The 14,443-nt window shown below is 40.7% G+C and overlaps 1 protein-coding gene across 1 annotated transcript in view; it reads left to right on the top strand.

Annotated features, from left to right (window-relative positions):
• The window catches only part of lrp1bb (low density lipoprotein receptor-related protein 1Bb), a 180,215-nt gene extending 166,636 nt beyond the window's left edge, over window positions 1-13,579 (top strand). The window contains exons 84-92 of the mRNA XM_061088066.1: window positions 4,180-4,341; window positions 4,892-5,066; window positions 5,353-5,457; window positions 7,607-7,720; window positions 9,540-9,616; window positions 10,158-10,248; window positions 10,535-10,685; window positions 12,085-12,159; window positions 13,439-13,579. Of these exons, the coding sequence (XP_060944049.1) occupies window positions 4,180-4,341; window positions 4,892-5,066; window positions 5,353-5,457; window positions 7,607-7,720; window positions 9,540-9,616; window positions 10,158-10,248; window positions 10,535-10,685; window positions 12,085-12,159; window positions 13,439-13,579 (1,091 nt within the window). The remainder of the gene's footprint in view (window positions 1-4,179; window positions 4,342-4,891; window positions 5,067-5,352; window positions 5,458-7,606; window positions 7,721-9,539; window positions 9,617-10,157; window positions 10,249-10,534; window positions 10,686-12,084; window positions 12,160-13,438) is intronic.
• The last annotated feature ends 864 nt before the right edge of the window (window positions 13,580-14,443 follow it).

The following is a 14,443-nucleotide window of genomic DNA, read 5'->3' as shown; positions in this document are numbered from 1 at the left end:
AATTGTATCTATAAAAGTACAAGGTGTCATTGAATTACGGCTCTCGTGCTTTTGGCTGGTTTAGCGGCACTTTAATGGAACTTTTGGCAGTAGCGCTCACACATTCAACCGCAGACATTCACGTCTTCTCTCGTTTTTCTATATTTTTATGACATTAATGTGCGACAAAAAACATTCCTACTGGGTAGTTGCTGAATGATGAAAAATGTCATGCATAAAATTACTATATGGACATGTAGTCAGACCAGAAACAAAGTCTTTCATAACATCTTTCAACAATTTTTATGGATAGTTGAAATTCGGGACTAATTTTCTGAACATCATGGTTTATGTCCAAGTGAGATCTGTGTGTATCGCTAAGCTGTAGCTTATTATTAACGTGCATTGCAGGTGAAAACATTCCATACTGATATATTTTATATATATATTTTTTTTTATTATCAAGCTAAAACAAAGATGCCAAAGCTAAGGTCTGGTCTCACAGCTTTTGCAGTGTGTGTTTCTTTTACCTCATTTACTGTGGCTCAGTGCAGTGACACATGAAATATGTGTTAGTATGAGGGTAGCGATAGCATTGACCCAAGGTATCTGTACAAGTAAATCTGTCCACACTTTCTCCATCCAGCACAGCCTCTGTGTACACCTGAAACCTGTTTTATTTCGCTCAGAATTGTCTTTTTCCCCAAGTAATTTACATCCGGGTCTATATCTTCTTCCTCTTGCAATATTTATCTCTCCACACACCTCAACTATATTCCATCAGTGTCAGCGTGCACACATCCTGATTGGCTGTAAAGTTGATAAGGGGCATCGTCACTGAAGCGAATAGTTTTTAATATCTGCTCCCCTGGCTGATGTGATAACATAATTCTTTATGCTATAAAAGATTTTGAAGATTTTCCTCAGTGAAAATTGCTCTTGGTCAGTTATATAAATTCTAAATCTCGACAAGAAAGTATAGTTCATGCTTTTGAAAAATTATCAAATTTCCTGCCTAAGTTTCCAAAAAATAAATAAAAAGCGTTGTGAGTTTTCCCTTTGAACTCCATGTTGTATTAAGCGGTTTCAAACTATTTTGTGATAAACAGTCTTAACAAGTGAACTGCTTTAACACCTCGTTTTCTCTTCCGATCACTCTTACATCTCACTTTCCACCTTTTCACAGCTTGTTCTCTGCCTGTTGCCTCTCTCCTCTCCGCTGTGTGTGCATCCCACTCACCGTGTCAGTCACAATGATTGGCTGAGTAGCATCATGTGAGATGATTTTCAATGCATCAAATCAGTCTGTGATATTCCTGCACCACTAAAACCATGCAATAAAATAAAGGCTTGAACATTTTAAATGGTTATAAGAGACACACTGTCAACATTTCATTATTTTTAATGAGTTATCACCTATAGGTGTGGGTCTGAATAGCTAGCTAAGCTAAGCTGTGAGAACATAGCTCTCACCTCCAGCAGACACTGTGGATGCTGCTCACACTGTCCAGGTTTAACAGGCTGGCTTTGTATTGTCTCTCATGTATCACATAAGGTTTACATTCACTCTGACTAAAGTGAATTAGTGATGTTTTGCTGCCTTTTCATCTTCACTTGTTAACTTTAGCCTTGTAGAGGACGCAATTCACTGACATTCAAAGGCAGGGAGCACAACCCCAGCATCTGAAGGTGCTATGTTTTCTTATGTTGTTACTTGGTGTGATTACTTTGACCACCACTTGAGAATTCGATGGCGTTGGTATGGTGCCCTTTGACAGCACTACACCTATTAATGTTCCTAAAGCTGTGTTTCAACTCAGGGGCCGTTTCCTTCAGAGGACGTGGTCCACCCGGCCCACGAAGCAGGGGGTCTTAATGGGCTGTGTAGACCTTGACACGGTCGTTCTTTAAATGCAGCTTCTGAAGGATGCAGCCCCTGAATTGAGACACAGTTTACATGTGACAGTGGTGAATCCCAAACCACAACATTTATGACTCAGTTGAGGTGGTTAAAGCTAAAGTAAGGATAAACAGCAAAAAAGGTTAACCCTAACCCTTTTTTTCACAACCTGAAACCTGAAGCGATTATCCAATTTTAACTTGAGTTTTACAGGAATGAAAAACAAGAGCTCAGCACAGAATAGGTAGTTCAATGGCCCCTGAGCTGCCCTGGCTCTGCCCGTTTAGAAAAGCTTAAACTCCAACAGTCACTGAGTTAACAGAGAAGTGGCTGGGGGGGAGAGTGATTGTCTCTCGAACATTTCAAACCCAGATTATCCCTGCCCCAGAATTGTGGAGTGTGAAATTACCAAGAAGCGTAGTGTGTGACCCACATGGCGAGACCTGTATCCATGGCAACTTAGTTGTCCACTATGCAAGCAGGATTAATGATGCTCTGTTTGTTCCAAGCTTCCCGGTAAGACCTGACAGTGTGACAGTGACTCAGCATGTAGAATATACCAGCTCCCAGAACCTGAGGATGCTAAAGGGAATTCAGCCATCTGTGTTTTTTTACACCTGCACTTTTCTGACTGTGACATGTCAAAATGTCTGCTGCGGAAAAGGTGGAGGTATTCTAACGTTAGGAGCTAACTGGAATATCTCTACCTGTTGATTATGTCTCACTCTTACTAACAAATCACACACTCCAACAGAGAAAAGCTTAGATGGGGAAAAAACAGTTTTTCTAGTGCTCTTGACTCCAATGAACAATACTGCAATATCTAGTGTCATATGTCAGGATCGTGTTCATGGAGCACGAGATTTTAGCTACCATTCCATTTTGGGTCTGACCCTTGTGTTGAATATGAAGCTGAGCCTTAAGCTAACGTTCTCTATTTACATTCTGATCTATTCAGTCTAAGTCCTGAGTGTCGGCTGCAGGCATGAGTTCTGTGACTGAGACATTAAAGCTGCCACAATCAATATTTTATATTCATAGTGGATCTAATTACTGTATGTACGTGTCCTTCATGGTATCAACCCACAGAGAATTATCACCTGCCTCTGTGGTCCAGCTGAGATCTATCAGACAATTTCAGAGTCGCTCACTCTTTTAGCTTTTTGCTTTACTGTTTCATTTCACACTTATTAACTTAGTTGACAGCTGCAGTAGACAAGTTAGTATAGTGATAAAACTCCATTTACTTCCCAGAATCAACGTCACAGCATGTACAGTCAATGCAAGAACATAACGGAGCATTTAGCAGCTGATAGTCCAGATATGCTTGTGGGAGTTGGAGACCAAAGCAGGACAAGAGGAAGAGGAGAGAGATGAAGAACTGACCAGAGTGACCAGAAACGATCCCCAAAAGAATGATCTGTGTTATTATGTAGACGAGTTGCCGTGGAAACAGGAAAACGCACCAATATTGTCTTCTTCTGATTCACAGACTTTTTCTGGCAGAAGATATGATCCACATTTAACTTCTTTGGGTGTAACTATCCATTCACATGTGTGTACTTTTAGTTTGATGACATTAGGAACAGTGTGCAATAGTTATATTTCCTTTGTATAGTGTAAGATTCAACACTGGAAAGACAGCAAGCAGACTTAGTTTCTGAGTTTCTGGTCATGTCAGGAAAAAAACTAAGGCAAACAAAAAGGAGTCAATCCCCTTTTGAATACGACCATACACCCACTAGTTTTGTTGTAAAAGAGGTACATCAGAGAGTGTGATTAATTAACAGGATAAAACAGAGGGTACAACTTGTGAGAATTGAAAATATGAATAGGAAAAGATATGGTTGAACCTGGTTGAGGTCACCAGGACATCTGATTAGGATGCTTGCTGAACATCTACCCGTTAGAGATATTCCAGACATGCCCGTCGAGTAAGGAAACCGGGCAGACCCAGAGCTCACTTATATGCATCTTATGTCTGACCTGGAATGATTTGGGTTGCCTGAGATGGACCTGGAGAATATAACCGAGGAAAAGGGGGCACCTTACTATGCTGCACATGTGCCAATCTGTGTTCACCTTGACCCACACACGAATTTGTGTCTGAAAATGATGGATATATTTTACTACCTCTGCTGCTCTGCACCTGTCTTGGTCACTGTGGCCGTGTCATTTCCATACGACACGCAACTCTGACTGACAAGAGTGTGACCCCATCGGGATGTGGCTACACAAACAGTACTTGTTAGGGTTTTGTCTTTTCATGCTTTTTACTTTATGTATTTGTTTACATCCAGGTAAGCCCACTTGCCGCTGTAACGTTGGTTTCTCTGGGCCTTTCTGTGAGAAGAGGATCTGCGACAACTACTGTTTAAACGGAGGAACGTGCGACATCACTCAGGGGAACCAGCCCGTGTGCCGCTGTATGGCAGAATATACTGGGGACCGCTGTCTTTACCGTGAGTCCTGCACCCACAGTGGCAACAAACACAACAAATAATGACCATCGTCCAGTTAGCCCCTCATGATTGACATTAGCCTTTCAGGAGCAACCACAACAAAGAATCCCTGATTATTCTGCGTAAAATCGTTACAACTTTCAAGCGTTTCAAAGTTCACACACTGAGTTCGGAACAAAAACAATCCCCAAAAGTATTTTCTTCACAAAAACACCACATTTGCCTTTAGTTGCAGATAAACAAAATCCAAATACCACCATCAAATAACCTTTGGGTGTTTTCCATCTGAAATTATCGTATCTTCTTTTGCAAAGCGTTGACATAATGGGTTATGGTGAAAACAATTTCAACGGCACGTCATTAGTATTTTCACACTCTTGCTTGCCCGCGGGGTAATGTCGTTTCATCCGTGGCTGACATGTCATTTGATGTGGGTAATTAAGTCCCATTAAATCCGAGTACGATTCCAATATAAACCAGCTTAAACTATGTTCCCAGTTTCTAACTATACGCTGTCCCCTCTCTAATTATCTCCCTGAATGTGGAACAGACATCTGTCATCACTACTGTATGAACTCCAAGGCCTGCACGCTATCCAGCAGTGGCTATGTGGAGTGTGTGTGTCCTGCCAGGTTTGAGGGAAACAAGTGCGAGGTGGACAAGTGTCTCCGGTGTCACGGAGCACCCTGCCTCATTAACGAGGAGACAGGAGATGTGGTTTGCAAGTAAGTGCCCGGTATCTCATCACTATTCTTGTCCCTCATTCCCTTTTGTTATAGAGCTGAGGCTTAACTCTTCATTTTTTTGGAAACGCTGCATGAACTGATATGATTAAACTTCAATTATTTCTGAGGTTTTGGTAACGTTGGTGAATTAGAAGGCAGGTGAACTCTGCGTGGTTGTATGAATTATACATATGTTTGACAAAACCACCTACCGTGTCATTTTTGCTTCTTGTGAAAGTATAGCCCTCCGCCTGTCATTTACATCCATTATTCCTTCACCCTGCAGTTGCACAAATGGCAGAATAGCACCCAGCTGCCAGTTGTGTGATGGATATTGCTACAACGGAGGCACCTGTCACCTGGACCCCGACACCAACCTGCCTTTCTGTCAGTAAGTCGCTGCTTAATGGGTAAAAGAAAAAAAAGAGAATGTTCTCCCCCTATTACTCACGCTTTTACAGTTCACAATCAAATGCTGGCTCTGTGCCCCGGAAAGGTCCCGCCTTAGAAGCAGCACTAAAAATCATCAGGAGGTTCCACTTTCCTCCTTCAAGAAGACGTCGTCCTCTGGAAAGAAATCTCTGAGTTTAGGGGGAAGTTGTGATGTCGCTCTGTGGAGGCCGTGGCCCAGCAGGGGGTCGGAGTGCCAGTTCACAATCTTATGCTGTGTGACATCTCACTGTGGCTTAAGGTTTTTAGGCAGATAAAAAAAAAATGGTTTCAAACCCTTCCAAATCTTCACACGGCTCCTCTGTGCAGTTAAGAGCTGATGTCAGGCCTCTATGAGTCTTTGGGTTTTAGAAATGTTCTCTGAGGTGTTTGTCAGTGGTTGAACATGTCACCAAACTCAGCGGCAAAAATATTGTAGTCCAAGGGCTGCCAATATATTAATAGCACCTCAGCTATATAATAACATGCATTGCTGTGTTAAACTCTCAGGAAATTGGAAATCCATTTCAAAAGGCAACTCTGTATTTATTTAAATGCCCATTGTCCACTGTAGTTAAATTGAAATTGGGGATCCTCCATCACAAATTCCAGGGGATAGAATCAATTTCTATGCAAATGATCCCATCTTTTTCAATGAGGTTAGCTGATCTTGATAATGTGGTTTATTATTTGCTGAGAAGAACAGATATTATGGAGATGATGGATATGTCTGAGTCAAGAAATCATAGAGTTTGACCTTAATACTCGGAGTAAATGTCGATTTCATCAAGCCGCTCCAAAGTGTCAACCTTCCAGGGCAGAGTTGCTTCAATTGTAATTCCAATGATTCCTGCATTAAAGTCCTGAAGAGGTTGAAGAAAAATTCAAAATACAGCAGCACTGCAGTAAAGACAACTGTAGTAAACACTTCAGTCCACTAACAGTTTTCTTTAAAAGTTATTCAGCTGTACAAACACTTTGTATTCTATAGTAGAGAAAATCTCAAAGGTGGCTTAGCAGCTGCATCTTTTTACAAAATAGTGGGCGTCAGTCTTTTTCTTCAGATGGAAATATGTTTTTGATGCAGCAGTTTTAAACTTTTGTATTGTTTTATTCCTTAAATAGTTTCCCATACAGACTGAATAGGAAGAACCTTATTAGGTTGTATTTGTAGAACATAATCCAATGGACCTCAGTATCAACAGATTCAAACTCAACATGCAGATGTACATTATTATTGGACCACCACATTGAAATATTCTAAATCTCCACACTGACACATTTCACAAGGCTGAATCCATGCAGTCATGATAAAGTGCAATTTTGTCCAACTGCAAAGAAATGTAGAGAGCCACAGTCACAATGTCATTTCTGGGCTTCGGTACCTTAAGCTTCTGTATCTTGATGTAGTCATTGACTCATTTTATTGATTTATCAAGAAACAAGAGGAATGTGTTTCCTCTTAAATTCAAAGCCTCCTGGCAGACTAGTTTGGGTAAAAATAGTATCAAAGGCAACTAAAATCTGAAATATAAAAGGGAGCAGAACTTCAGATTTTACTTTGGCTCTCTATATAAATTCTGCTTTTTATTGTTTTTATGTTTATGGATGACAACGTATTTAGCAGTAAAAAAAAAAGCATTTTGTGATTTTTGTTTACAGTCTATTCTAAAATGTAGATGCAGCCCACTATTGCATTTTAAAACATATTTTTGATAGTTTGCACAATGTATGTCTTCCACAATCATATGGAATTGCATGAATATAATATTTAGTTTGAATTTTTGTTGTTTTGTTTTATTAATGATATATATGTTATATACATTTTGTTCATCTCAAAGCTGAGATCACAGTAACAGACTCTTCCCTTGCAGATGTTCCTCTTCACCTGGTGAGCAGTGAAGTTGATTTGTGTTTATATCATTTATTGTTCTGGTTTGCTTGATGCAGACACAACTCTGACTTAGTCCATCTTACAAGTTATGATGCTGAATGGGTTTTTCTAGTGTGTCAGTCTCCTTTCACCAAGCAGCAAACAGTTCTACAGTTCTACAGTTCTACAGTTTACATTCTCTGGGCCCTGTTATCACTCCCAACACAATGTTTTGCAGCTGCACGTCAGGGTTCAAGAACCAACGTTGTGATGAGCTGGCCAACCCCTGCGATTACTTCTGTCAGAATGAGGGGATGTGCACATTAACAGCTCATAACAAACCACGCTGCAAGTAGGTCCCTCTCACCTCTCCAGCTGTATTCAGAGCCCTCTCACACCCTCTGTCCACACCCCCACCCTGACTCCATCCGGCTTCATCCTCAGTCCAGCCTCAGTCCAGCACATGGGATCGTTGTCACACTGCAGCCTTGTAGCAACTCATCATGTAATAAGGGACAAAGTAATCAAATGTCAAAACGTTTTTTAAGGTAGAAAATACTCAACTGAAAGATACTGAGATCATTGTTTCACTAGATTATGACCATTTTTAAAAAAAATTCTTATATTCTACACTCAGAAGCTAAAAAGTACTAGTTTAGGACAACCCTCACCCACTTAAAAATACAACATTTGTACCCATTGTTATTGTATGATTATTCAAAATTCTTAATTGTAATTGACATGGATCCAGAACCTGCAAAAACCAACAACCAACCAGCAAAATCACAAAAAAGTAAATCCAATATAATTGTATTTGCATAGCTACTGTTCACATTTCACAGTTTGCCACACAGGGCTCAACAATATGTGTCAAAAGGTGTCAAGACTAACAGAACCATGACCCACATAGAAACGAAAGAAAACCCTCACTCAAAAGGAGCAAGTAATAGTTATTGTAAAGATTTATATATATTTTTAACTCATGAGTGGGTACAACATCAATAAATTCAGTCCTAGATTGCTCTGACGACCAATTGTGTTTTAACTCTGGTAATATTCTAATATCAGATCTGATAAAGACATTGGAAATGTGTTAACATTGGTCAAATAGGTCGTATAACAATAAATGTCATATGAAGCTAACATCCTTGACTTAAGAACTTTAGCATTTATCCTTTTATTCAATTTTGAGCAGGTATAAGCTGATGTGGCACTTATTACATTATCAGTTGCTGCATACCGCTGCCCCTCCGCTGCCCCTCACTGCCACCCAGTCACCCAGTCACCCATCCCATGCAGTCCGTACACACCCCACTCAAACCAGGGGGGGGGACTAAAACATGGCACTGTGTTTGTGATGTTGGAGTCAGTCTGTGCATTTGCAACCTGTGCATGACGGAGAGTTGAATGTTTGTCATGGACCAGTCATCAACGAAGCATAGATACCGTGCACCTCGGTAGGCTGAAGGAATCTCATCAGTAATTAGTCATTCATCGTTAATGCCCTGGGAATCAGTATTTCTGTGGTTTACACTTCCCAAAGCAGATCAAACTCCCCATTGCCCCAAATCTCCCATTAAAATTCATGTTGCTGTGACATTTCGTCTGACGAAGGCGTGATTCATTTCCTGCGGGTGTGGGGCTGCATTCTTATTTTTGATAGCCTGATGTTCAGATTCTTGAAGTGCATGTAATTTAGGGTAATTTCATTCTGTCATCATGCAGTCACACCCACCGCATCACTCATGCTTTACAGACCCATCTGCGTCAGTCGTGTGAAATTAGATATCACCTTCACTAACAAGGGTCATACATCACGGCCATCAAATCCCATTGAAACACAAATGAGATGACGACTTGTTGTCCCGCTGTCATCCTTTGATTTTTTTTTTTCTTTCTTTCATGCACTGAATATTCAACATGTAAATCCGCCGCACACCGTGAATGGACACAACATGTACACATAGTGCTCTCTCTCCAGGTGGTGTTTTGTTTTTGTCGGATCAAAGCACTTCATAACAAAGTCTGAATCATAATGTGTTGTACACGTGAGCCACAGTCACATCGTAGTGCAGTTCATTTTGCAAAGGTGTTTTCTCAGCAGTCTATTTGCTTACTGTGAAACGTACGCTAATGAGAGTGTATTTATACTCTATTCTGACCTCCTTCAGATGTTCAGCCAATTGGGCGGGAACGCAGTGTGAGAGACCCGCCCCTAAAAGCAGCAGATCAGACAACACCAGCGGAGGTGAGGGAATTTCAAGAGGCCTTATTATCGAACCTTTCAGTTTCCCACAGGAACACATGTATGTATGTCCCATTCTAGCTGAGTTGCTACATGGGAGAATATCTTATTTTTGAACATCCTGTCTTCGAGTTAAAGGTTGGGTTGGTACCTTGTTTGTTTGGAGTTTGGGGGGGTTGGCTCAGCTTTGATGGGGGGGCAATCTGGAGGGGGTGGGTTGTAGCGTTTGCATATTTTCAAAGTGTTGCCTGCTCATTGCAGCTTTTCCAGGATTACCAACCCTAGCTTTACGTTTTCAAAATACAGTTAAGGGAATATGTTGATTTAAAAAAAGACTTTATAATTAAGATCCAGAGATTTACTTATCGACTGAGTTAAGTATTTATTTTACACCATTTTATTGAAACTACACGTAAATTACTCAAGAGATCACATTTTCTGAGGTGGGCGTTTTGTGGTCATGATCAGACATGACAACATATAAAGTGTGACTGTCTGACATCATCTCCTCATCAGTCCACGCCTTCTCCCCTCTGTTCTGCAGGGAGCATAGCTATCATTGTGCCTCTGGTCCTGTTGGTCATCTTGATCGTGATGGTGGTCGGGGGTGTTTACATCTGCAGACGGCGGCAAAGGTGGGTAATGACGTGGATACATTAAGATAATAAGAGACGTAACAGCGCAGCTCTCTGAAGATGAATGCATTTATGAGAGAAAAGATTTGCGTGTTTCAGCATATTCTGCAGAACTATCACAGATTTCTGGGTCTCAGCTTTTACATCCGCCCAGTAAACCTATCTTCTCCATGTGTGTCGAGCAGTGTAATGTGATCTGCATGTGGAACAGGGAGGCGCTGCACAGTGTGTTGACCTGCATGTCTGTGTATCACGTTAATGATGAGTGGCTCCACACACACCTCAGGGGAAAACGTGTCCAGAGACAGCCCATGACGAACGGCGGGATAAACGTGGAGATTGGGAACCCGTCATACAACATGTATGAAGTGGACCATGACAACCATGCTGATGCAGGCAGCCTGCTGCGACCCAACTTCACCCTGGACCCTCACAAGGTTTGATTATTGAACTATGTATTAAACTAAACAGCACAAAGCCTTAAGCACAAACTAAACCTACAACCCGAAATGATCAGATTCAAGAAAACTTTTTATTTATATTCTCACATTTATCCAAACAAGGTTACTAAGTGCTTCACAAAGTTGATGGCCACAAAAACTAATTAATAAAAATAAAAGATATTCAGTTTAATTCAATTTTAATTTCATGTTAGCACTGAGCTGTAATTATCTGTTTTGCTGCAGCAACAAAGTGATTCTTTGTGTTTTACTAAATCGTTGGCACTGTTTGTCCTCCAATGTGGGAAAGTTCAATGTTATTACAAGTTTGAATCATCTGCTGCGACAGGGAAACTTGCTACACATAGGTTTTGTAGAAATAACAAGAAAACATGTCATAATATGGAGAAGAGCTGGTTATCTAACCAATTATTAATTCAACTAATTAAAATCAGACACCTCATGTCTGTGGACCACATTATTTTAGAATATAAAATATGCAGCTGTTGATAATGTGTTAGTGTATTAAAACATCCTTATAACAAGAATTTCACTTTTTCCAATATTAGGATTTTGCACCACCTCGTTTTGAGACATTTTGTTTCAGGCGTTTGTTTTTAATTAGTATTTGAGTTGCTATGTGCATTATTCTGTTATAAGATATACAAGATTAATAATTCAGTGTGAGGAGCTGATTTTAGTGAACTCGATTGGTGCAGATCTGTATCACATGATCAGTCCAGCTGCAGCAGGTGAGTAGCAGCTTAGGAAACGCCCAACCTCAAACTTTCAATTTCCCAGCTTCATAGAAAATGATTTGGTGTTGTGTTTCTTGTCCCTGCTCCAACTTCTGTTTCGATCAGATATCTGGCAGCGGGACATATCAAGTTAAATCACATTAGGCTTTGTAAAGATTTTTGTGTAAAAAACCTGGCAGGTGTACGGGAATGTGCAGGTGCCATGAACCAATAGGACGTCTCATCTGGCTGGTGATTTATTCCGTTAATGGCCCCCAGCCCTGAACTAACACTCCCGAATGAATCATAACACCTTCGCCGATGTTATCCCGCTCACCTGCTGGAGCTTCAACTCGAATGCTGCCGCTTTTTCTTTGCCAACTTTTTCACCTGCTATTGTCGGTCCAATCTGGCTGCTTTTCCAACCGAGACGCTTTGGCTTGAATCTGAAGCAGCTTCTATGTTCCACTACATTCTCTCCGCCCCCAATAAATCCAGACTTATCTAATTCAATGCTGTTTTTATTTTTAAATGAACGGGTTCTGTATATAACCCGGAACTGCACCGATTACAAAGTGTGCACATGCAGATAACCAGTAGACTGTGATCCCTGTGTGAGTCTAACTTCATAAACACAGTCGGTGCTTGTTGTGTTGCAGGGCTGGTGTGTTAAATCCAGCGACGCTGGAACCTTGGGCATGAACTCCGTGCCCAAGGAGGTAATCCCAGGACAGGTGAATTCTTACAAACTTTACAATCCAGCATGAGTGAAAAAAAAAAAAATCATCCTCATGTAGATTGTTAGCAAACACTGTGCGGTTACCTGGGAAAGAGTTCGACTCTTTGGTATCTGAACCAAATTTAAGTTCATATTTAACGTAAATCAGACCAATGTGAGTCAAGGTAACATTCACAGTCGTCCATCACTCACATCTGTGAAACAGTCAAGTGATTTTAATAGGATTCTGGACCTGCATGGCTTTGTGTTGGACTCGGCTTATTCCTGCATGTTGCCATCAGCTGTTCATGCTTGTTGGGTGATCGTTCACAGAATCCATGTGTCTTGTGCTTTTCGTTGCTCTGGTATTTGTACTCAAAGCCTTAATCACAGTGGAAGTTCCATCAAAGCTGCACTTATCATTAGTTTAAAATAGAAAATGTATAAAAAAAAAATGTATTTGTTGTTCGATGACGTTGTGACGTTTCGTGGGAGACGTTGTCTTCACCAGCACTGATCTGCAGTGGTGGTGACATGACTCTCTATGGTTTTTCATTCATGGTTTATTTTGTCTCATTTGTTTTCATCCCATGTCTTTTCATTCTAACAAAATAAGTAGCATTAGCTAACATGTTATGAAAGCTCTCTCCATCCCGGAAACAGCCCACTCATTCTACCCCTGTTTTTCTTCTATAATCTCCAACTGTTGTTTGTTTCACAATCAAGTTTCTGCATCATACTGACAGAGCGTCTGTGACAGAATGTGGCAACAAAAGGCAGAAAATACACACAATCCATCACATGTAAACAATGGAGGAAGAAAAACAATAGAGTGTCTAATTAGCTCAGAGATGCGTCATTCTGTAATTCTTCTGACCGGTGATCGGATCAAAAGGACCTTATTAGTAGTGTTTTCATTTCAATGTCACATTTTATACCGTAAATTACTTCAAACATTTAATTAGTTAGTTAACAAAACCGCCATGATTTCTCTCCTGCGCGAACATTGTGACTGTCCTCTACCTAAACCCACCACTAGAGGAGCTGGAGCTAAGAGTGAAACAATGACTATAGATGAATAATAAAATATGTCAATCGTTTTCTTGATTTGATTTAAACAGGAAACTGTTTGAATCAACAACTTTCTGTATAGTGATAATATTTCATTGTGTTTCTATTTTGCTCTGCTGCCCCTAGTGGCCAACAATATGTTAATGCAGCTTTAAGGCTTTCACTGTTGTGAAGTGATGTATGTGTACATATATTTATTTCCTCTTCTTTCCTTTCCCATACAGCCAATGAACTACGCCAACCCTGTGTATGCAAAGATTTATATCGACGGACAGAACTGCAGGAAGCCGGTCATCAGTATTGACGAGAGGAGAGAGCTACTCCCAAAGAAATTAGAGGGGACAATTCATGAAACCGCCGCATAGCCTAACTTTACACTTTGTACTCCGTTTTTTACCACAGTGTATAATGTATAATACGAAGAAGGATTTTTATTTCTATTTCCTAAGATGCTTTTAGGTTTTACTGGTTTAGCATCAGCATAATGTCCTTGTTGGTGTGCTGAAGAGTTTTATTTTCCATTAGCTGTTTGCTTTCCAATGTTCGTCAAACACGAGTTACACGGCGCTGTGCTGTAAACCGTGTGACACCGAAGTGAAGCTGCTGATTTGCAAAAACTTTATTAACACCATAAGCCACACCTCGTGCACAGTCTGGACCTTAAAGATGCAGTGCTACAACCTGTACCCATATCTGTTTCTAGTTTAAGCTCAATATGGACTCTGTCTGTTAGTGACGGTAATGAAGGCAGGTTAGGACAAATATACTATCGTAGAGAAGAGTTACATCAGTTGTTTCTAAGGCTTTTTGTTCTGTTTTGTTTGTATGTCACGTGACATTCGGACAACAAAGCTTCACGTCCGAGCAGTGGAGCTCGGCGCTCGCGAGGCTTTTCTTTTTTTATCCGCGGTACCCGACGGATCTACTGCCTGGATTTCCAGCGAAAGGCCATAATGATCAAGATGATCTTTTTCTCACACACTATGTAACTCCACAGGTCCTCTTGTCTTTTTCCATTTCCACGGATTTCGAGCTCTTTTCACCCCCACGTCTCCACGGTAATATATCACATGAACTTGTCTTTTGGTGAAAGAGATTGAAAAGCCCACCTTGAATGTTCTCCGATCAGATTCCCTGGATCTGGACCTGTACACTGAAGAGACAGATACTGAATAAACCATATTTTTCTAGGTTATCGACAACAGATGGATTGAAGATGCAGACACGGG

The sequence above is a fragment of the Limanda limanda genome, chromosome 16, assembly GCF_963576545.1.
Source record: "Limanda limanda chromosome 16, fLimLim1.1, whole genome shotgun sequence".
Taxonomy (NCBI): domain Eukaryota; kingdom Metazoa; phylum Chordata; class Actinopteri; order Pleuronectiformes; family Pleuronectidae; genus Limanda; species Limanda limanda.
Note: the sequence above shows the minus strand (reverse complement) of the source record. Positions and strands in the feature narration are given on the sequence as shown.